Below are 21,969 nucleotides of genomic sequence, written 5' to 3' on the forward strand. Positions count from 1 at the left end.
GGTCACATAGTGAGATCGAGGAAGAGCTGCTGATAGCTTTTTTGTTCCACTCACAACTCTACAGTATCAAGAGAAAGTAGGGATGGCACCCAACAATTTGGATGGACTTCCTATATTGAACCTATGGGAGAACATGGATAGGAGCAGACAGGAAGGGCAGGCATGGGTGGGTTATGACCAGCATCAGTGGAGCAAAGCAGTCACTTTGATGCAATCACAGATCTATGAGTATAGTAGAGTGAAGGCCCACAATAAATATACTAAATGCACAGGGCCTATTGCTGTGGCCATCCCAGGTTTCAGAATACAGATTGAGAAGCTTGTGGACTCTTGGTCTCAACTACGTTTGCTAAGTAGATAACTCCTAAAACTTCTGTTGTTGACATCTTAAACCACCAGCAGCCTTATATTTTTGGTTGCTCATGTAAGATTTTCACTTAAAATAAATGTGCTGCCAAAATGTTAAAAATTGAAATTACTATCTTTCTGGCAAATAAACACCCCTTCCTGACTTCCCTCTTGATTATCCGTGGTGCTATCATCTTCCTGCCTTTATTTCCCTAAGGCCACAACCTTAGAATTATTTTTTTTTTATTTCTCCTTCTTCCTTAATAGCTTGTTTATTCAGTGACTAGGGCATCACTAACTCCTGCTGATTTGTTCTTTGCTATGCCCTAAATTAATTTCTTTCTCTCTAATTTTTAGAGTTCCTCTACTTATCCATACTCGTATCACATCCTGTCTGAATTATTTACATTCTCTCTTAGATGGGGGCCCATGCCTCCAGTATCCTGTATAATATTTTATTTTGTACAAAGTTGCCAAGGTAATAATCTTTAGATATTCTTTAGACATCCTTTTCAGCTTTTATCTTGTCACTTTCATACCCACAAATGTCCAGCATTACATGCATGAGTACACATCTACACACTTGATTTTTTGCCTCCCAAATTAATTGACAGAGTCCATGCCTTCTGTTTATTTTCTGTCCTTACAGTCCCAGTAACAGTTCTAAGCACTTGGTAGCCATTTCATTGATGCTTGTTATTTCAATAAGATGGTGTAGGGTTTTTTTTTGTTGTTTTGTTTTCTGCATTGTGCTTTACTTAAAACATTGGGACACTTTAGGTTGATGTATTGCTACTTTATCTAAGTCACCTTCCCACTAGCACCATCGGCAAATAGAAAACATCTAGATAATTGTTAAAATGACCAAATATCTTTTTTGGTGCAGATCTAACTGTATTGTGTCAGTGAATGACTGTGTGCATGTTTTGTATATAAAAAGAGATATAAACATGCATACATATATATTCTACTTTAAAAATATATTAGCATGGAACTATTAAATTATTCTCCAGGAGAAATGCAGGGCTTCTCATTCATCTTTGTTTTTCTTTCCCTTCCAAAAGCTTTGTAAATTACAGCTCGTCCCAATATAAAATTATCCAGATGGCCAATTCTTCACATCACATTTCATTACATGCAGACAGTGTACCTTTGTTTCTCCAGAATTTTTTCCCTTTCTTAGCAAATATTGTCTTGTGCTAGTTCAATAAATTTAGGATTGAAGAGAATAAAACTGGCAGACATCTTCATTTCCCAAAGGTGTTTTCATTTATCCTTTCACATATACAATCATCCAGTGTCTATTGCTTTATGAGAATGTGTTATTATTATCATTGTCATTATTATTACTGGAGATGTAGCACAGGTGAGTAGACAGAACACTGAACAGGGATTTCAAAGCCCAGGGTTCTAGTTAAGTCTCTGCCCTTCTTCAGTCCCTTACCTTCTGTACCTTGAGGTTGTTTCCCCATTAGTAAAGTGAGGATAATTGTGACTGAATACCTCTTAGGGATATTGATTTCAATTCAACAAACAATTACTAAGGGCCTAATGTATCCATAATGATGCAACTACTTGACTCAGTGGATAGAGCTACGGGGCCCAGAGTCAGGAAGATCTGAGTTCAAATGAGGCCTCAAATATTTAATAGCTATGTTACTCTGGGCAAGTCACTTAACCTCTGTTTGCTTTAATCCACTGGAGAAGGAAATGGAAATCCAATATCTTTGCCAAGAAAACCTCATGTACTCTATTGGTGTGTGCTGTGGTCCACAGAGTCACAAAGAGTCGGACGTGCCTGAAGGATTGAACAGCAGAAAATGTGTATAATGCATTGTGCTAGGTGCTGGGCTACAGAAAATAAAGCTTTTTTATTCCACTCACAGCTCTACAGTGTCAAGAAAGCCGGGATGGCACCCAGCAATTTGGATGGACGTCATGTGTTGAACCTATGGGAGGACGTGGATAGGAGCAGACAGGAAGGGCAGGCTTCCCCAAAGAGCTTATAGTCCAGCAGGGAGGAAGCCACCTGCTATACATAAAACAGTATCCTACAATGTAGAGTGCAATAGCAGCAAAAAATGTTATGAGGAAATGTGAGAAGGTAGGAAACGCTTTTAACTTAAGGAATCAGGGAAGGTTGCAAGGAACATGGATTATGGAAAACTTATGCAAAGTGAAAAGAAGGAGGAGAACTGACCTTTCACCTGGACTTTTGTAATAAGCTCTTGGCAGGTCTCCCAGTCCCCAATCTCCCCTCTCTATCCCATCTATCACGTAGTTTCCAAAACAATCTTCCCAAGACACAGGCCCCCTGCTCAACAACCTTAACTCGTAGGCTCATAGATTTAGAGCCGGAAGGGACCTTGGAAGCCAGGAATTTCAATTCCCTCATTTTGCAAGTAAGGAAACTTGAGACCTAGAAAGCCTAAGTGACTCCCAGTGACAATAGTAAGTGACTCTCTAAGTCACACAGATTAATATGAGAGGCAGAATTTGAATGTAGGACTTAATAACTCTAAGTCTGTCTATCTGCCATTCCATACTGATTGTCCTTCCTCCAGGATCCAGGATAAAATCTAGGCTTTTTGTCCTAGAATTTAAAAACTCTATACGATCTGGTTCCAACATGCCTTTCAGGCATGATAACATAGGGCCTTCATACAGTCTTCATTCTAACAAAACTGTACCCTACCCACAGATGATTAGGCCCTGAGATAAGTAGGCTTATAAAATTTCAAGGGACATATTGTGTAACTGCTGTAAAGATTGGAATGTGCTATTCAAATATCTGGAGGCAGCATGTCATAGCAGATGTGGATAGAGAACCAGTTTTGTGGCTGAGAAGGGCTAGGTTCGAGGCCTTTCTCAGACACCCACTGGCTGTGTGACGTCTGGCAATTCGTTTAAACCTTCAGTGCTCTAGATTGTAAGTAAAGGAGGTGCTTTGTAGAGGGAGTTTCCTCTCCAGGAAAAGTTGCTAAATAAAATCCCCCCTCTCCTTATCCCATACCATTGTAAAATAGTGTTGCCATTATAACCAGGTATTTAAGAGGAAAGGCTGATCCTAGACATAAATTAATTTTTTATTAAAGATGTTTTCTTCCCTAAATTATTTTTGTTTTGAATCAAAACGTCATGGGATAAAATTTGTTTTTTCATATAGTAAGAATTTAAAATGTATGTATATTTGACTCCCTATAGTTGTTAACTAGATTATAAACTTTATCTATTACATGAGAAAGATTCCAAAGAGTAACTATTTGGGGATTTTTTTTTTTAGAAGAAAATGAAGATCTATCCTCATTTAGTCAGGGTCAGAATAGCTGTGTCCTTATTTTTAGTTTCACCAAATTTAAAAATATGAAATGAAGAATTCCTGTTGTTGGTGCCATTCTCTCCCTTTCTCAACAGGAATAATAATTGTTCTATTTAGCTCTTTGCATTGTTGTGAATATCAAATGAGATAATGTACATAAGACATTTTTGACATACGTTAAAATACTATACAAACTTAATGGTAACATTACTTTATAGAATACTGTCTAGCTTTTATATAGCACTTTAAGGTTTGTAAAGTTCTTTACATATGTTAAATTTACTTGATCCGCATGACAACCCTGAGATATTATTATTATTTTTACTCCTATTCTACATTTGAGGAAACTAAAGCACAGAGCAGTTAAGTGACTTTGCAAGTTCACACAGTCACCAACTCTGAGGCAGAGTTCCAACTCAGGTCTTCCTGACTACAAGTCCTGTGCTCTGTCCACTTTACCACCTAGGTATGCATATACACACTTACACACAGAATTACAGTACAACCCTACCACTGGTTTTTCTCACTCATTTTATTATATAAAATTGGATTGGCAGTCAACCATACAGAATGGCTTGTCTGAACTTAATAAAGAGGGTTTTTTTTTCCCCTAAAGACTGAAGAATATTCAAAAGTTAGTGCCTAAAATAAATTCCAAATTTCATGTCTACACTGTTTCATAAAACATTTAATTATATGAGTGGGATGTGAGTGAGTGAAAAAACCCTTCTAAATTGATTTCTAAATTGGAGTTCTGATAGTGTCTGCTAGAGAAGGGAGCAGTTAGGGGGCTCTGTGCATAGAATGAGTCAGGAAGACTCATCTTCTTGAGTTCAAATATTGCCTTAGGCACTTACTAGTTGTATGACCCTGAGCAAGTCATTTAACTCTGTTTGCTTCGATTTCCTCATCTATAAAATGACCTGAAGAAGGAAATGACAAACCACACCAGTATCTCTGCCAAGCAACCCCAAATGGGGTCACGAAGAACTGGACATGATTGAAACAATCAAACAACAAATACTGCTTGAGAAGGGAATGAAAGGGGCAGCTAGGTGGTGCAGTGGATAGAGAACCAGCCCTGGAGTCAGGAGGACCTGAATTCAAATCTGGCCTCAGACACATAATACTCACTAGCTGTGTGACTCTGGGCAAGTCACTTAACCCCATTGCCTGAGAGAGAAGGGAATGAGGGACCTCATATATCCCAACCTGTACCTGACAGACATTCACCTTTACATCCCACACAAGCGGTTATGTAGCCTTTACCAGAAGAATCACAGCAAAGGATCATGAGATCATAGATTTAGACCCGGAAGGAACCTTAGAGGTCATCTAGTCCTGTTTTCATTTTACGAAAGAGAAAAAGTGATGCTCAGGGTGCTTGTGACTCACCTGAGCTCCCACAGGAAACATCAGAGTTAGGATTTGCACCCAAGTCCTCTGACTTCAAATCTCACACCATTTCCATTGTAATGTATTGCTTCTCATAGACAGGAGGACCTGATGTATCTCAAGGCAGCATGGTCTACCTGCCACTGGACGAGCTGTAACTGTCAGGGTTTGGTGGGGGGGTTGTGTTTGTTTTACTTCATGTAGTTTGTTTTTTTATCAAGCCTGCATTTATTTCTTTGCCGTGTACCCCCTATCCTGGTTGCCCTTTGTTAGACACTTCCCAGCTTTGGAATATCCATCTATCCTTCCTAAAATGTGGCAGCCAGAACTGTATGCAGTATTTCAAATTATTCTGGCGAGGAGAGATTAAGTAGGCTAAGCTTCCAGCAATAAGATTTTATAAAGCCTCCTTATTCCTGGAAGCTTTGCCTCTGAGACCAGATTGGCTTTCTTGGCTATTGTTATCGAATTCTTGACCCATAGTGACTTGCAGCCTACTAAAACTCCCACACCTAGTCGGATAAACTATTATTCAGCTATGTCTCCCTGTCTTGTACTAATAAAGTTAATTTTTGAATCATGTGGAGTAAGGAAGACCTAAGTTCAAATCTAACCTCGGACACTTCATAGCCTTGTGACCCTGGTTAAATCACTTAACCTCTACATCTGCCTCAGTTTCCCCATCTGTTCTGCCATTTTCAGTAATGTCTGATTGTTTTTGACCCCTTTTGGTCCTTTCTTAGCAGAGATATTGGAGTGGTTTGCCATTTCCTTCTCCAGCTCATTTTACAGATGAGGAAACTGAGGCAAACAGGGTTAAGTGATTTGCCCGGGGTCACACAGATAGTAAATATCTGAGGCCAGACTTGAACTCAGCAAGGTGAGTCAGGAAGACTCCAGGTCCAGCACTGTATCCACTGTACCACCTAGCTCCCCTCTATAAAATGGAGATAATAGCACCTATTTCTTAGAGTTGTTGTGAAAATCAAATGAGATAATATTTGTAAAGTGCTTATCACTGTACCTGGTATATAGCGAACACTTAATAAATTTGTGTTTCTTTCCCTTCTTTCCTAGGGAGCAAACCAAATACAAGATAAAGGTGATTTCAAAAGAAAAATAATTACTTTCAATTATATAAAATTGAAAATTTTTCCCTTGAAGAAATTAATGCAAGTAGTGTAAGAAAGGAAATGATCAACTGGAAAATTTTTTTCTATCTCTGATAAAGGTCCTGATAGCCACGATATATAGACAATTAGCCGAAACATTTAAGATGTAAGCCTGTTTCTCAATAACTAAGTGGTCAAAGGATGTCAACAAACAATTCTCAAAAGAAGACTTTCAAATTATTACCAAATAAATGAAAGAATGCTCCAAGTCATAGATAAAAGAAATACACATCAAAAGAAGCATGAGGTTTCACTTAAAATTCAACAAATTGGCAAATACGACTAAAGTCAGTTTTGCTGGGATTATGGAAAGATGGGTACACTAATGCTCTGTTGGGATAGCAGTGCACTGATTGAATCATTCTGGGAAATAGTTTGAGATTATGTCAAAAAATTGACTTAAATGTCCTTGCCCTTTGACATGCAGATTCCACTGCATTCCATATGCCCCAAGGATATCAATGATGAAAAGAAAAGTCCTTATAGACAGAAATATTTGTAAAAGGATTTTTGCGGTAACAAAGAACTGGAATCCAAATAGATGCTCAGTATTTGCAGAATGGGTTAATAGATTGTGATTCATCAATATAATGAACTAATACTTTGCTATAAGAAATGACATATATGATGTATACAGATGCCTGGAATGATTTATACAAACTGATGCAAAGTGAAGTAAGCCGAACCAGAAAAACAGGATGCACAGTGACTACAGTGATGTAAATGGAAATAAAAGCACAATTGAAACTGAGTGCTGTGAAATGGCAATGACAAAGCTTAGCTCTAAAGGAGAGATAAGAGAAGATACCTACCCCTGCTTCTTTGCAAAGTGGGTTAGACCATGTGAGAGAAACATTGTATGTAATGTCAGACTGTGTCAATATGTTGTTCAGTCGTTTTAGTCTTGTCTAACTCTTCATGACCCCTTTTGGGGTTTTCTTGGCAAAGAAACTGGAATGGTTTGCCTTTTTCTCTTCACTTCATTTTACAGATGGGGAAACTGAGGCAAACAGGGTTAAGTGACTTGTCCAGGGTCACACAGCTAGTAAGTGTCTAAGGCCAAATTTGAACTCAGGTATCCCTAATTCCAAGCCCAGCATTCTGTCCTCTGTGCCACCTAAATAATTCCTTGACGAACATCCTTCTAATATTCCATGTTACACTCTGCCACTAGAGTCATCTTCCGTCTTCCTACCATGCTGTTATACTCTACCCTCCTTAGTTGAACACCTCTAACCAGGTACTCCACCTCCCTGCACTCCTGACTGGTTAGAGTTCCTTGTATCTAGTAGCAGCTTTGACTTTGGTTATACTGTTTCTTCTGTCTTTCTCCCATTCCAATTGGTCATAACTTACTTATTCTTTAGTTCTTAATTGGTATAACAACTCACCTATAAAGCTTTCCCTGGTGCTACTACTAGAAGTAATCTTTCTTCCCTCCATTCTATCATATCTCTTGGTACATCCCTTATTATTATTCTTTCATATTCTCCTATATATCCTAGTTGTTTGTAGATTTTATTTCCCCTATTAGAATGAAAGCTCCTTGAAGACAGGTATCACACCATTTAGTCCTCACGTTAGGTATCACACCATTTAGTCCTCACGTTCATAGTAGATACTTGATTGATATTTGCTAGATGAATCGGTGAGTTGATATTATTTCATTGAATACTGGAATCAGAACTTAGAAGTATTTCTGGCTAGTCAAAAATACATAATTTTACAATTGTGTGTTCTGTTCTTTAAAGAATGACTTGTGACTAATTTTCTCAGCAGACTATTTTATAAGATAAACTTATATAATATTTTGAAATAGATGTGTGTGTGTGTGTATATATATATATACATTTACATATACACATATAGACATATACATATGTTTATGTGTGTATGGAGATAATGGAGATGAGCCTGGAATGCTGTGATCCATGGGGTCACAAAGAATCAGACATGGCTTAACAACAACAAAGTATATATTTAGTATATAAGTATATAAAGTAGTTTTAATATGTATATTTAGTGTGTATTTATAGTATAGTATACATACTATACTATATATACTATGTGTAGTACATATACTATACTATATTTAATATTGTGTGCATACTTATATACATACATACATATACATACATATACACACATACACTAGATATTTCTTTATTGTAGAATTGTCTTTGCCAGAAAGAAATGTAATGGAAACAGGTGCTTTCAATTTAATAATTAGATTTCTTTTATGGTACTTTCTGGAAAATAACCCTAGGAAATTTTGATGTGTTCCCACAACTTAAGCATAATATGCAAAGAATAAAACTGTAAGAAAAATTTTATAAAATAGGTAATTGTTACTATTGTAGTGGAAACACATATTCGTAGCTGTTTTATTAGCTTTCATTGAATCAATAATGCAGTCTAATCATCACTCCATCTGTTTAATTGACTGTGGGATGTTAACTATGCAGGTAGTAGCTGTTAGAAATTTCAGAACTATGCAAGCCAGATGTATTTCCTGTACAATGACTCATGGGGTACATTAGGAGTTGGATAGAAATTATTTAAGGCTATTAGCATATTTATTGAGATGATGCATTTCTTTATTGTAGTTTACAAATTAGGAGAGTCTAGGGACTATTAATTAAAGTACTTTAGGAGAAAGAGACTGTATCAACTAGTTGGCCCAGGAAAAGAATGCTGTGCATGGATTCAGGAAGATCTGTGTCAAATTGAGCCTCAGATACTTACTACTTGTGTAACCCCAGGCAAGTCTCTTTACCTCTGACTGTCTCAGTTTCCTCAGCTGTAAAATGGAGCACCATAATAGCACCTACCTTCCAAGGTTATGGTAAGGACCAAATAAGATAATATTTGTAAAGCACTTAGTGTAGTGCATGGCACATAGTAGGTACATAATAAATGCTTTCTTACCTGTATGATTTTCTTAATGATTTTTCCTTGTTCTGCCATCATTATTCACGTATTACAATGGCAAAACAAGTCAAAACACATTTTTTTTTTTACAATCCTTAAAAGACCATTCCTAATGCGTGCCTAGTAAGTGTGACATCCTCCCTTTGGCTTTTATACTATTAGAATGCTTACATACTATTTGAAATGATTAAATGACAAAGGGTAGCTTTGTGAAGGAAAAATAAAAGGATACAAATATCATTATATTTGACCTTCTGTTCCCTGTGCGATCCATCAGAATGAAAAGCTTTCAGGATTTCTTTTTTCATCTAATGCAGTGGAAAGAATACTTGCTTTTTCTTCTATGTCTTCCTTTACTACAAGGATAACTTTAATGGAATGAAGGAAGGAAGGAAAAACAGGTATCATGAAGTTACCATGATATAAAAAAGTACCAGTTTTTTTAAAGGAAGAGTCCTCGATTAGAGAGTAGACAGACTTGGGCTCTAGGTCTCACATTCTACTCTATCTTTGTGATTTTAGAGAGGCTTACTTCTTCTGTATAAATGAAGGAATTGGACTAAATCAGGGTTCAGGGATGTCCATGACCTTAAAGGCAAAAAAAAGATTCCATTTTTATTTAACTATGATTGGTTTCCTTCATTATCCTATATATTTTATTTTATCCCTTTAAAGACAGTATTCTGAGAAATGGTCCAGAGGTATCACCCAATTGCCCATTGGGTCAGTGGCACAAAAACATGTTTAGACACTTTTGTATCAGAGGATTTCTAAGGTCCCTCCCAACTCTAACACTCTATCATTCCTATCTAGTTCACATTTTGCATATCTGGAGACATATATGTCGTATCATAGAGAAAGACATCCACATCGCTGCCTTCTTGAATTGTAGATGACACATGAAAAAGAGAATCCTTGTGATCATAGCTACTAGAGTTCCTTTGAGTGTCCACCCCATGTGGAGCATGCATTAGATATAGTTAGAGTGAGGAGTATATGAGGTTTCATCTTTTTTAAAGCAAAAAGAAAAGACAGCTTCCTATAAACAGTCTTTGCACAGAGGTCATTGATCTTTAAAGGAACCATTGATCATGATTGATGTTCCACAGACCCAGTTCTTTTTTTTTATGGTAATTTTTATTTATTTTTTTTGTTTTTTTGTTTTCAACATTTACTTCACAACATTTACTACACAAGATTTTGAGTTCCAAATTTTCACCCCATCTTGCCCCTCCCCCCACCTCAAGATGGCATGCATTCTAAATACCCCTTCCCCTAGTCTGCCTTCCCTTCTATCTCTCCCCTCCTTCTCTTATCCCCTTCCCCTTCAATTTTCCTGTAGGGCAGGATGGATTTCTGTTCCCCATTTCCTGTATTTCTTATTTCCCAGTTGCATGTGAAAACATTTTTTTTTAAACGTGGTTTTTTTTTTGTTTGTTTTTTTAAAACTTTTTTTTTTTTTAGGCAGTTGGGGTTAAGTGACTTGCCCAGGGTCACACAGCTAGTAAGTGTTAAGCGTTTGGTCTGAGGCCCGATAAACATGTGTTTTTAAAACTTTGGGTTCTAAATTTTCTCCCTTTCTCCCTCCCCACCCACCCTCATTGGTAAGGCAAGCAACTAAATATAGGTTATATATGTGCAGTTATGCAAAACACTTCCATAGTAGACATGCTGTGAAAAACTAACTCTATTTCCCTTAATCCTATCCCGCCCACCCCATTTATTCTGTTCTTTCTTTTGACCCTGTGCCTCTCTGAAGTATTAGCTTCTGATTACTCCCTTTCCCAATCTGCCCTCCTCTCTATCATTCTCCTGCTCTCTTGTCCCCTTCCCCCCCTATTTTCCTGTAGGGTAAGACAGATTTCCACACCCAAATGAGTGTGTATGTTATTCCCTCCTTAAGTCAAATCCTATGAGAATAAGATTCACTCATTCCCTCTCATCTCACCTTCCTCTGTTTCCCCTCCACTGTAAGAGCCTTTTCTGTTTTTTTTTTTTTTGTGGGATAATTTATCCCATTCTAACGCTCCCTTTTTCCTTCTCCTACTATATTCCTCTCTTGCCCTTTAATTTTATTCTCCAGATATGACCCCTTCATTTTCAACTCACCCTGTGCCCTCTATCTGTCTATCTATATCTATATATACATACATATAATTTTTCCCCTCCAACTACCCTAATACTGACAAAGGTCTCATGAGTTCCAAATATCATCTTTCCATGCAGGAATGTAAACAGTTCAGCCTTAATAAGTCTCTTATGATTTTCTCTTTCCTGTTTACCTCTTCATGTTCCACTTGAGTCTTGTATTTGAAAATCAGATTTTCTATTCAACTCTGGTCTTTTCATCAAGAATGCTTGAAAGTCCTCTATTTCACTGAATGACCATTTTTTCCCCTGCAGGATTATACTCAGTTTTGCTGGGTAGGTGATTCTTGGTTGTAATCCAATCTCCTTTGCTCACCGGAATATTATATTCCATGCCCTGTGGTCCCTTAATGTAGAAGGAGCTAAATCTTGTGTTATCCTGATTGTGTTTCCACAATACTTGAATTGTTTCTTTCTGGCTGCTTGTAATATTTTCTCCTTGACCTGGGAACTCTGGAATTTGGCTACAACATTCCTAGGAGTTTTCCTTTGGGGATCTCTTTCAGGAGGAGATGGGTGGATTCTTTCAATTTCTATTTTGCCCTCTGGTTCTAAAATATCAGGGCAGTTTTCCTGGATAATTTCTTTTTTGTTGTTGTTGTTGTTGTTGTTGTTGAGGCAATTGGGGTTAAGTGACTTGCCCAAGGTCACACAGCTAGAACATGTCAAGTGTTTGGTCTGAGGCTTGAGTTGAACTCAGGTCCTCCTGACTTCAGGGCCGGTGCTCTATCCACTTCTTGATCATTTCTTGAACGATGTTGTCTAGGCTCTTTTTTTGATCATGGCTTTCAGATAGTCCAATAATTTTTAAATTCTCTCTCCTGGATCTATTTTCCAGGTCAGTTGTTTTTCCAATGAGGTATTTCACATTGTTTTGTAATTTTTCATTCTTTTGGATTTGTTTTACAGTGTCTTGATTTCTCATAAAGTCACTAGTTTCCAATTGCTCTATTCTAATTTTTAAGGAAGTATTTTCTTCAGTAATCTTTTGGACTTGCTTTTCCATTTGTCCAATTTTGCTTTTTAGGGCATTCTTCTCCTCATTGGCTTTTTGGACCTCTTTTGCCATTTGGGTTAGGCTATTTTTTAAGGTGTTATTTTCTTCAGCATTTTTTTGGGTCTCCTTTAGCAAGCTGTTGACTTATTTTTCATGATTTTCTTGCATCACTCTCAGTTTTTCCTCTACTTCTCTTACTTGCTTCTCAAAATCCCTTTTGAGCTCTTCCAAGGCCTGGGACTGAGTCATATTTTTCTTGGAGGCTTTGGATGTAGGAGCTTTGGCTTTGTTGTCTTCTTGTGGTTGTATGTTTTTATCTTCTTTGTCACCAAAGGAAGATAGTAGACTCTTTTTATGCTGCTTACGCGTGATCCCGGCCAATTACTTGAGTTTTAAACTCTTTGTTAAGGTAAAAGTCTGCTTCCAATGTGAAGAGTGTACTGTCCCAAGCTTCGGGGGTTTGTACAGCTGCTTTCAGAGGTACTTCTAGGGACCTGTAAATTTTCAGTTCTTCCAAGGTGGTACGATAAGGGGCGAGGTGTTTCCTCTCCACTGCCACAACAAGCTCCACCACCCCAGTGCTCCTCCTTGCCCCAGGACCTCCCCTCTGAACTGTGACCCAGACCCATGCACTGTTAAAGCAAGAGATTCCTGCCTCAGCACTGGCAAAGAGATCCCAGCAATCCCCCTCTGTTCAGCCACTCAATTCCCTCTCAGTCTGTGGGCCGGAAGCTCAGGAAAAAGCCACGGCCCGGGACTTGTAGCTGAGACCTAGCTCCTCTCTCACCGCAGTAACAGACTTTTCCCACTGAGCTTCTAAGTGGTCTTTGGCGTTCATGGGTTGAGAAGTCTGGAAACCGCCACAGCTGCCTGAGATTCAGTCCTCTGAGGCCTGCTCCAGGGTCGCTAGGCCTACACGCCCATGCTTACCTGTGCTGCTTTCCCTGCCTGGGGCGATATACATTTCCAGTCAACCATCCAGGCTGTCTTGGGCTGGAAATTTGTTTCACTCTGTCTTTTTGTGGGTACTGCTGCTTTAGAATTTGTTTAGAGTCACTTTTTTTAGGTATTTGGAGGGCTTTGGGAGAGAGCTCATGACAGTCACTGCTTTCCCTCCGCCATCTTAGCCCACAGACCCAGTTCTTAAGAGTCACACCAGTGTGTTTCAGCCTTCCAAGGAGATTTTACTGACAAAATTCCTGTAGGAGTTCTGACAGATGTCTTTCCAGAGCTGGTTCCATCCCATCCAATATAAGCAATACTTTTCATGTAAGTTTTCATATTCGTGCTGTAACTGTAGGGTTCCTTCCACACCACTTGAGAAAATGTTTTTAATTTTACTGTTTTTCTTGCTTTTAGGACGTTAATTTTTTTCAGCATTGCGTCGAAGAGTAAATAGAAGAGTTTGATTTTGTTATAAGCAAAATGGATTTAGAAGTTAAGAAAATGTAAGGCAGGAGAATTTGAGTGTACTCCTTCATTTTTCTGAGGGTTCTGTGGTAATGGCTCAGATGCCACAGTGATCCGGAGAGAAAGTCTCAGAGTTTCAGACATTCAAACTCAGGTCACTTTCCTCTGCATTACACTGTCATTGTCTCTGATAGTTTCATTATAGTATAGGGGAGAGAACATTGCCTTTGGAGTCAAAGGACCTGGGTTCCAATTTCACTTATGATGCTACCAGTGTGAAAATGAAGGCCTTTAACAAGATGAAATGTGAAGTTCTAAGAGAAAATTGCGTTGATTATCCTGAATAGATACTAAAGTTTAAATAGCTGGAAGGTTAGCCCTAACTAGCACCACCACCACCACCACCACCACCACCACCACACACACACACACACACACACGATTATTTCTGTTTTAAAAGAGAACACTAAACGAAATATATCTCTAGTTTTTGATGTGTATAATTCTTATGGAGTCTACCCTACTTCTCAGTGTACCATTTCTGAAATCGTCAGCTCTTTGTGCTGTGGAGTTAAATCTGCAATTCAGTACTCTAAAGGCTGTTTGTTTCTTCTTTAACTACAGACCTGCTAAAATTTGAATAGTATTATCTCTATAGCATCTTCCTTGTCCAGTCAGTCAGAGGTGGAATTTTTGTTTTGCTTTGTAAAACTATCTCTTTATTTTTTTTAACATTTATTTTTATAAGATTTTTGAGTTCCAAATTTTTCTCCCTACCCCACTTCTCCCCGACAGCAAGCAATCTGATATAGGTTATACATGTGCAATCATGTAAAACATTTCCACGTTATTCATGTTGTGAAAGAAGAAAAAAAACAAAAGGAAAAAAATACACACAAAAAAACAAAGAAAGTGAAAATATTATTCTTCCATCTGCATTCAGACTCCATCATTTCTTTCTCTGGATGTGGACAGCATTTTTCATCATAAGTCTTTTGGAATTGTCTTAGATCATTATATTGCTGAGAAGAGTTAAGTCAATCATAATTGATCATTGTACAATGTTGTTATTACTGTGTACAATGTCAAAGGTGGAATATTTTGAAAGAGATTAATGAACTTTTCTTTAAAAACATAATCTGCAAGTGGTTTTAGAGATCATATCACCCAACCACTCCATTTTGCATCTGAAGAAATTGAGGCCCACTGATGCGGAGTAACTTGCCCAGTGTGAGTTGCTCATTATCCCTTTCTTCCTTAAAAATGGAGAACTCTTTATCAAAGCAGATAAGTATTAAATGACAGGTTTTCAATAGATACACATATATGGCAAGACTCAGGGGTGGGAAACCTGCACCTTCAAGGCCACAAGTGGCCGCCCTCTAAGTCCTCAAGTGCATCCTTTTGACTGAATCCAAACTTCACAGAACAAATCGCCTTAATAAAAAAATTTGTTCTGTAAAACTTGGACTCAGTCAAAAGACCGTACCCAGGGACCTAGAAGGCCACATGTGGCCTCAAAGTCACTAGTTCCCCACTGGGGGGCAAGAGAGTAAAGAAAGGATAAGGTGTACTTTGGTACCCCTATCATCCATCTTTAATTCTTATTGCTTCTTAACATTACCCCGATTTTGTTCTCAGATTTGATGATACCATAATTCTTATCTTCTGTCCAAATCTCTTTGAAGATAGTCAGGCCATCTTGGCATCAGAAAGCCTTTCTAGCAGTTTGTTTCCATTTTTTAGGAGCCTTTCATTCCTTAGACACAAGCAGTCTAATTGCTGTGCATGTGGTTATAGAACTAATTCTTATTTATTCCTTTCCCTCCCTTGCTTCTTTCCCTGCAAATAGAAATAGCCAGATTCCAGTTATGTAACAGATGCCTGGGTCAGCAATGGGAACCTTTCTCAGTCTTCAGGTGTTTTTCTAGGTACCTTGTTCTTTCTTTTTTTTTTCCTAAGACGATAATGAGATACCCCAAATCTTTTCAGAATGTTTTGTTGGTATTTTATTTTTTATATAATCAGTATTTCACCCATCTTCTCTGCAAGAGACCCTTTCTGTAATGCAAAGTATATTTAAACTGATGTTAATATATACCTCATTCTGCACCTATAGTCCACCATCTTGTTTGCCAAGAGGAGGAACGTATATTTCAATATATTTCCTTTGGAGATATGATTGGTTATTATAGTAATAACAGTGCTATCATCTTTTATGATTATTTTCCTTTGTGTTATTATTGTTGTATGTAATGTTCATTTGATTTTGATTAGTTTGTCTGCATAAAGTTTTTAAATTTTCCCAAGGTTCCCTGAGTTATTCTTGTCCATCATTTCTTATGGCATAATAATTTTCCATTAATTCATATACCTAAATTTATCCAGCTATTCATCAGTGAATGATCATCTGCCTTGTTTCTAGTTTTGTTTTGTTTTTTGTTTTTTTTGTTTTTGCTACCATAAAAGTACTGTTATAACTGTTTTGCATATATGGAACCTTTCCTTCTGTCTGACCTTGGCATAATGGTGTCACTGATTCAAAGGATATATATGGTATCATGACTTTAATGTGCCTATCTTCTCATAGCTCCTCTACCATTTACCATTTTGGTCGTTTATTATCTTTGCCACTCTGATTGATGTGAAGTCAAACCTAGTATTAATGACTTGGAGTATTCTGTTATACAGTTGGTTGTTCATAGTTAGCATTTCCTTTTTTGAGGACTGCTTATTGATATCCTTTGACTACTTGTTTATTGGGGATTGTCCTCCATAATTTTTTACCTTCCTTAGCTGGGACTTGGCATGTATGAAAATGTTATTGCATTAATTTCCTTAGTACTAAAAATTGTTGTCAATCAGATTTATCAATAAAATTAAATTTAATACAGATGAGTAACATAAACACATAATAGAGTAATACTAGCTAATATTACATAACACTTTTAAGTTTTGCAAAGTACTTTACATTTATGTTTTCGTTTTCAAAAAGTAAAACAACACAAAAATATTTGATAAAATGGGGGGACTCTAGATTTTTGTAATTTACCTTGTTTAAAGAATGTGTGCTTTAAAATGTTTACAATTTTATTTTCATCTTTAAAGTTTTTATCACTACCTAGGTGGCATTCGGTGCAGCTAGGTTGTGCAGTGCATAGAGTAATGGGCTTAGAATCAGGAAGACCTGAGTTCAAATGTGGTCTTAGATACCTGCTAGTGTCTGGGCACCGGGCAAGTCACTTAACCTTCTTCGCCTCTGTTTTCTCATTTGTAAAATGAGCTAGAGAAGGAAATGGCAATTTGCCAAGAAAACTCCAAAAAGGGGTCACAAAGTCAGACATGACTGAAAATGACTAAACAATAACAACGTCAACAGAAGGTGGCAGTTGACAGAGTGCTTGGCTTGGAGTAAGGAATTCATGTGTTCAAATCCTACCTCAGACACTTATCAGTGTGTGACCCTGGGCAAATCACTTAACTTCTCAGACTCAGTTTCTTCATCTATAAAATGAAACAAGTTGAATTTGATGACCTCTTAAGGTCCCTTTCAGTTCTAAATCAACAATCTTATGAATTTTTGTTTTTATGTTAAGATTTCCTTAGAAAGTTTCTTTTCTAATATCTTCTCTTCATATGCAGTTTTTGCCTTTATCTTTTAAAAATGTTAAATTGAACTTCAAGTTTTACGCCCATCTTTGTGATTTGAGGATGTGTCCTCAGAATACTTGCCTCACGGAATTCAGAGAATATTCTACCCTAGTGAGGCGAATTGATGTTACATTGTGTATACCTCTTTGCCAAGAGATAAAGTCTAGCTGGAGGGATTTTGGAACAAATGAATGAGTGCAATTAAATGATTGGAGGGATTGATATATAGTACAGATTAAAGGAAATAAAATGTAATTTGAAACAGCGGCAAGCAAGGGTATATAGTAAATGCAAGGGAATTAAAATTTCAGAGGAGAAAGCTTTAGTGTTACACAGAGTGATTCAAGTGGGAGTGATGTGATGAAATTAAGGGGAAAAAAAGAAAATTTCAAACAAATAGTGGTAATAAAAATCTTGTAACAGAAAGTTATGTTAGACTGTTAAGTCTTTCCAACAAAAGTATTAAGTTTTATGCTTTTTTGGGAACTCTCTACCAGAATAAAAATATTTTAAAAAATTCCACCCTTCTTTTGGCCATCCTTGTGCTCTATGATACAGCTAGGAGGCACAGTGGATAGAACACTGAGCAGGTCAGGAGGATCTGAGTTCAAATTTCGCCTCAGCTGCTTACTAGCTGTGTGACCCTGGGCATATCCACTCCAGATGCTGCTTCAGTTTCTTCAACTGTAAAATGGCACTAATTGTGGCACTTATCTCCCATGGTTGATGTAAGGATCAAGTGAAATATTTGTAAAGTGATCAGCATAGTGCCTGGTACATAGTAGGTGCTTATTTCCCCCATTTTCTATTTCTTATTGAAAACTCTCATTCTGTAGTTAAATGAAACCCTTGTGATTGATGTAAGGAGGATAAGAGATGTTATCATTACCAAGAGAATATCTACCTCTGTGTTTGCTTTTCTATCTTCCTTCAACTTTTTCCTGTTGAGGAAAGATATAAACTGTTATAACTAAACCATTAATGACTTCCAAAGGATGACTTTTCTTTTGCTAATTCTTGACCCTGTATCTTCTTCTGCTTGATGATACTGTCAGCCAGGCCTTAACTACTGAGCTGCTTAGGTCCACTGTCAATATTTCAGTGGTTGTATTTCAACGAAGACAGGATGGCATTGAGAATTGAGAGTTGGTCTCGGCATGAGAACAGTCTGGGTTCACATCCTGCCTCACATGCATTCTGGCTGTGTGAACCTGTCCAAGTTACTTCACATTAAGTAATTTAAGTTACTTAAATAACCAAAATACCTAACACTACCCTGGGCAACTCTCTAAGACTGTGAATTATAGAATAGTTGCTGATCTGTATTGGTGGAGGAATTTTCTTTTTCACGAATTCCCTATACCAAAAAAAATTACAGATCCAGACTTCCCAAATAACAACCACAACAAGAAGTCAATTAGTTGACAAAACTTCTGGGGAAACTGGGAAAATAATCTGACAGAAGTTAAGTTTAGATCAGATACCTCACACCATATATCAAGGTAAGATCTAAATGGATACATGACTATAAAAGTTTATAGCCATAAAGAAGTGAGAGGAACAAGGAAGAAATCATCATTTGGATCTATATGGATAAGAGAAGAGTTTATGATCAAATAAGGAATAGAAAGATTTATGGTAGATAAAATAGACAATTTTGATTGCATACATTTTAGTTTTTGTAGAAACATAATGCAGGTAAGTTAAAAGAGAAACACATAATGAGGAAAAAAATCTTTATATCAAGCTAAATTTAAAAAAAATGATAAAGATATCCCAAGAGGTTCTAACTAAGGGTACTTTCACTCCTTTTTTTTCCCGAATATGATTGACAAATCTCCTACTAAATTGTATGAGCACCCCGAATCTTTTTTGTGTCTTCCAGAATGCCTTGCATATAATTTTTGAGTACATGAATAAATAACAAATGAACCAGTTGGTATAGGTAAAAAGGTTATTCCTCAAGCATCGAATAAATGTTCATTAACTGGTGCAGCAGTTAATATTGGGTCAGCTTGAAAGCATCTCATTCCCACTAGGAAATGTCTACTTCGGTTATAGATTGGTAATAAGGTCCTAGCTTTCAGTGATAATAGTTGGTTGCAGACCTTTCACAGATGTCTCTTTGGTGGAAGGTGAGTGAATAGTAACTAACTAGCACCTAGAGGAAAGAGTAGCAAAGAGAGTGGAAAGATGGGAATCCAAAACCAAATCACCTGATTCGATATTATCAACTGGAAATTCTAGATACAGAAATGACATTTTTTGGTAACTACTAATTCACTGCACCAGACAACTTGAAAGACTCTGCATTCTGATTTGGGATATGTACTTTGATATCTAATGGTATTAATCAAACCCATACAAGACTTTTTGGGGAACCAGATATCTAGTCCTTGTCTCTGGAAAAACCTTGTCATAAAAGCCAGCCAGATATGTGTGATTCTGTGGTACTTGGAGTGTCAACCAGAATTCTTCATCAGCTTAAGTGAGATTTCTTCATCTTTACTTGGGTTTTTGGAGACCAACAGAGCACAAGCTCTGGAATGTTTTCCGAAGGTGGAAAGGATTCAGTCATGGTCCTAGAAACAGGCAATAGATCTCCCTCCTGAGTTCAAAACTAGCTAGATTGGGAAAGGCTTATCACCAGATGGTGGGTCATCGGGCTACAATTTTTTTTCACATTCAGCCAACAATGAAGGCTATTTGCTAAGGGAAAAAGGAATTGTGATCTACATGAATAGAACAACAATATTGATTAAAGTTTGCAAAGCATTTTTTACATATTGTTATTTCATTTGATCTTTACAACAGCCTTGTGAGGTGGGCATTGTTATCTCCATCTTATAGATGGGTAAACTGAGCCAGGGAGGTTAAGCGATTTGCCCAGGGTCACGCATCTAGGAGGTATGTGATATGAAATTTGAACGCAGACCTTCCTGATCTTAAGATCCTCACTATATCCACTGTACCACCTAACTGCCTCTAAGCAGGGAATGCCTGTACTGATGAAATCAAGCAAGGTCATTTAAACTAAGCAAGCATTTCAAAAAACCAGACCTTTTCATTTATTTTTTTTAAAGCAAAATGGCATTCTCAGATTATTGATATAAAAATAAATTATATTGTAAGGGTTTATAGTGATAAGATTGTCCAGTTGTCCATAGGCTTTATTTCATGACATATGTTTTACCTAATAAAATCCATCCAACTCATGGACTGACATCATCTGGGATATCAACTTTTATGTTACAAATGCATTATATCACCATATGGAAAACATTTCCTTATGTTATGTTTATGAAAACTTAAATATTCCAAAAAACTGTTTCAGCTGACCACTATCTATACATCTGGAATCTGACATTTTATCAAACAAAGGAGTTTTCAGATAAGGAAAAACAGATTCAATGCATTTGGTGCAAGCAGGATGTATCTTCTCATTTTTAAATGCTGCTCTAAATCTATTTTTGCCACAGTGGATTGCTGGTTTATCACTACATACTAACAATTGGGTGTTTTTTTTTTTCCTTTTTTTTTTTTAATACAAAACAGTGCTTATGGCTGCCCCTATTCAGACATAAACTTGAAAAAGGAGGCAATGCTTCATCATTGTTTGGGAAGAGAAACACAGGCAAATTTCGTGGCTGACTCTTCACATTCAAAATTGAAAGGTCTTTGTAGTGTGAACTTCAATGGAAAACATGAGAAGTTCAACAGTAAACTCAGGTAAGAAGCTTTTTTTTGTGAATACTACTTAGAATGTAAGAGCATGAAAAGTGATTTTTCATTTTCAGATCATTTGAGGTTGACAGTTCCTTACATACTTTTCACTTGGTTTTTCACTCTAATCCTTCTTTCATAGCTCATAAAATTGTTACTTTCACTGGGGCTTAATTCCCAACCAAGTCTTTTTCTTCCTTTGAAAACATTTGACTATTACATCGTCTTCAAAAATTGTTCATATTTCTGTCGGTGTTGAGGGTTCAATTAAGCAATGAGAAAGCATACTTTCTTCTGTATAACTAGGTCTTTTGGTTTCCTCATAACATCTCTAACTCTGCCCCCAAGAACAATTATATATTACTGTCATCAATCTTTTATTTTTACTCAGTTATAGTGTTTGTTTCTTTGATTAGTTTTGCCTAGATTTCTTTCCCATTTACTAGACTTTGATTTTCTTTTTTTCTTCTTCCTAAACAGTGCAAACATCTACTTTACAAATATTTTAATAATAATAATGGTTCCTACTATCTTTCATTCTTGGAATTTTATTTCCTTGTTGCTTATTTTTCTGAGTGTCAACCTATAATTCATCCAGAGAAGAGTCAGCTTTCAATTTATACTTATGTATAGTTACTCAGTAGAATGATGGAAACATACTCATAACTGTTCAGAACATTTTTTTATCCACTCAAAAGATTGCTATAGAATATTTTGTACAAAGAGCTCTCAAGGTTCCATGCTGAGAATCATAAATAAAAAATCACATAATATAACTGCAGAGATGCATTTTGATATAGCAGAAGGAATGTTGGGTTTGGACTCAAGAAATTTTTGTTCAGATCCCAGCTCTCATACTTATTAGCTGTGTGACC

At 37.0% G+C, this 21,969-nt stretch overlaps 1 protein-coding gene across 4 annotated transcripts in view; it reads left to right on the plus strand.

Moving 5' to 3' along the window:
• LOC114054055 (lethal(3)malignant brain tumor-like protein 4) overlaps positions 1 to 21,969 on the plus strand; it is a 504,773-nt gene that overhangs the window by 317,617 nt on the left and 165,187 nt on the right. For all 4 annotated transcript variants that reach the window (XM_027877122.1, XM_027877124.1, XM_027877123.1 and 1 more), the window contains one exon: positions 20,927 to 21,100. In XM_027877122.1, coding sequence (XP_027732923.1) covers positions 20,927 to 21,100 — 174 coding nt within the window. The remainder of the gene's footprint in view (positions 1 to 20,926; positions 21,101 to 21,969) is intronic.

Source organism: Vombatus ursinus, unplaced genomic scaffold (genome assembly GCF_900497805.2).
Source record: "Vombatus ursinus unplaced genomic scaffold, bare-nosed wombat genome assembly UNPS02014812.1, whole genome shotgun sequence".
Classification (NCBI taxonomy): Eukaryota; Metazoa; Chordata; class Mammalia; order Diprotodontia; family Vombatidae; genus Vombatus; species Vombatus ursinus.